General features: G+C 42.3%; 1 protein-coding gene across 1 annotated transcript in view; it reads left to right on the top strand.

Annotated features, from left to right (window-relative positions):
• The window catches only part of JADE3 (jade family PHD finger 3), a 173,009-nt gene extending 171,486 nt beyond the window's left edge, over positions 1 to 1,523 (top strand). Inside the window, exons 17-18 of the mRNA XM_077763034.1 lie at positions 262 to 446; positions 1,362 to 1,523. Coding sequence (XP_077619160.1) covers positions 262 to 446; positions 1,362 to 1,412 — 236 coding nt within the window. The 3' untranslated portion in view covers positions 1,413 to 1,523. The remainder of the gene's footprint in view (positions 1 to 261; positions 447 to 1,361) is intronic.
• The last annotated feature ends 58 nt before the right edge of the window (positions 1,524 to 1,581 follow it).

Here is a 1,581-nt window from a genome sequence, read left to right as displayed (position 1 = left end):
TGAAAAAGTTATACAGAGATATATTCAAAGGTTTCAGGAGGGTGATTTTGGAAATAAAGGCCAAACGTATGATCCCAAATTTAGTCAGAACCTCCTTTCCTGCGGAGGTAAGTCTTTGGGCCCAACACAAATTGTCAGGGAAGGTAAGTCAAATACATGGCTCAAGTCTGACTTCAGGGTTTTGATTCCTCTTTGTGGAATATCGCTAATCGTCTGCAAGGAGTCCAGAAAGGCTGTGTAGGTTGAAGATTGGCTGGAGCTAGACCTTCAATAAAATATTCGGTCCTCTAGGGAAAAGACTCCAAACCGTGAAGTTGCCCGTTGATAAAACAACTTCGTGCTGCTTCGGAGGGAAGGACTACTCTGAAATGTACGTGACCTGTGCCCGGGACGGAATGGACCCCAAGGGGCTTCTGCAGCAGCCTCAAGCTGGTGGGATCTTCAAGGTGATCTGGCTATTTCTTTTCTCTTGAGGGTGAGGTTGGGGAGATCCTTGGCAAAGTAACTGAGCCCTTAGTCCCTTTTCACACTTGCAAAACATAATTACATTTAGCGCCTTAGGCTCATCATGGTAGGCTTTTAAAAACACTTTATTTAGGGGCACCTGGATGGCTCAGTCAGTTGAGCGTCCGTCTTTGGCTCAGGTCATGATCTCATGGTTCGTGGGCTCGAGCCCCACATTGGGCTCTGTGCTGACAGCTAGCTCAGAGCCTGGAGCCTATCTTCGGATTCTGTGTGTGTCTCTCTCTCTAACCCTCCCCTGCTCATGCTGCCTCTCTCTCTCTCTCTCTCTCTCTCAGAAATAAATACATTTGAAAAAATAAGATCAGCTGATTGTTTTGATGTCACAAGAATATCTTTGGGTTTCTTCTTTTTTTGCAACAAAACAAACACTGGTAAAAGTAATAGACATTTCAAGCTGAAGAGAAATAAGATGGTAGAAATAAAATCAGGTATTTTTTAAAATTTTATTTTAGAGAGAGAGAACACACAAGCGGGGGAGAGAGGCAGAGAGAGAGAGAATATCTTAAGCAGGCTCCATGCTCAGCACAGAGCCCTACTCAGAGCTCAATCCCACGTCCCCGGGATCATGACCTGAGCCAAAATCAAGAGTTGGATGCTCAACCCCCTGAGGCACCCAGGTGCCCCCAGTTCAGGTTTAAATACAAGTTAATTGTAGATAGTTTCTAGTTGGATTACTATCGATGGACCACCTAATCATCTAATCACTTTTTATGATAGGAAATAAAACAAGGATAATTGGTGGCTAAATATATTATTATGAATCACAAAACTGCTTTTGAAGAATACTTGTGAATTATCTTTTAGCAACGTTTCTCTCTTTTCTTTTCTTTTAACAGATAACTGGCCTGGGAGTTAAAGGAATTCCTCCCTATCCCTACGCAGGATGAGTGGCAGGCAGGCCTTCTTTCCTACTGGAGGAACTTTGGAAGACACATAGAAAATTCTAGAGCTGAAATTTCAATCTAGTTACAAAGAAATTAAAGAAATGATGTGATTAACAGGGCTAAATTTTTATTTACAATTTTTTTAAGGTAGAGCATTTTAGTAAGGGGTGAC

Source organism: Crocuta crocuta, unplaced genomic scaffold (assembly GCF_008692635.1).
Source record: "Crocuta crocuta isolate KB4526 unplaced genomic scaffold, BGI_CrCroc_1.0 scaffold610, whole genome shotgun sequence".
In the NCBI taxonomy this organism is placed as follows: domain Eukaryota; kingdom Metazoa; phylum Chordata; class Mammalia; order Carnivora; family Hyaenidae; genus Crocuta; species Crocuta crocuta.
This window is presented reverse-complemented; position numbering and strand designations above follow the sequence as displayed.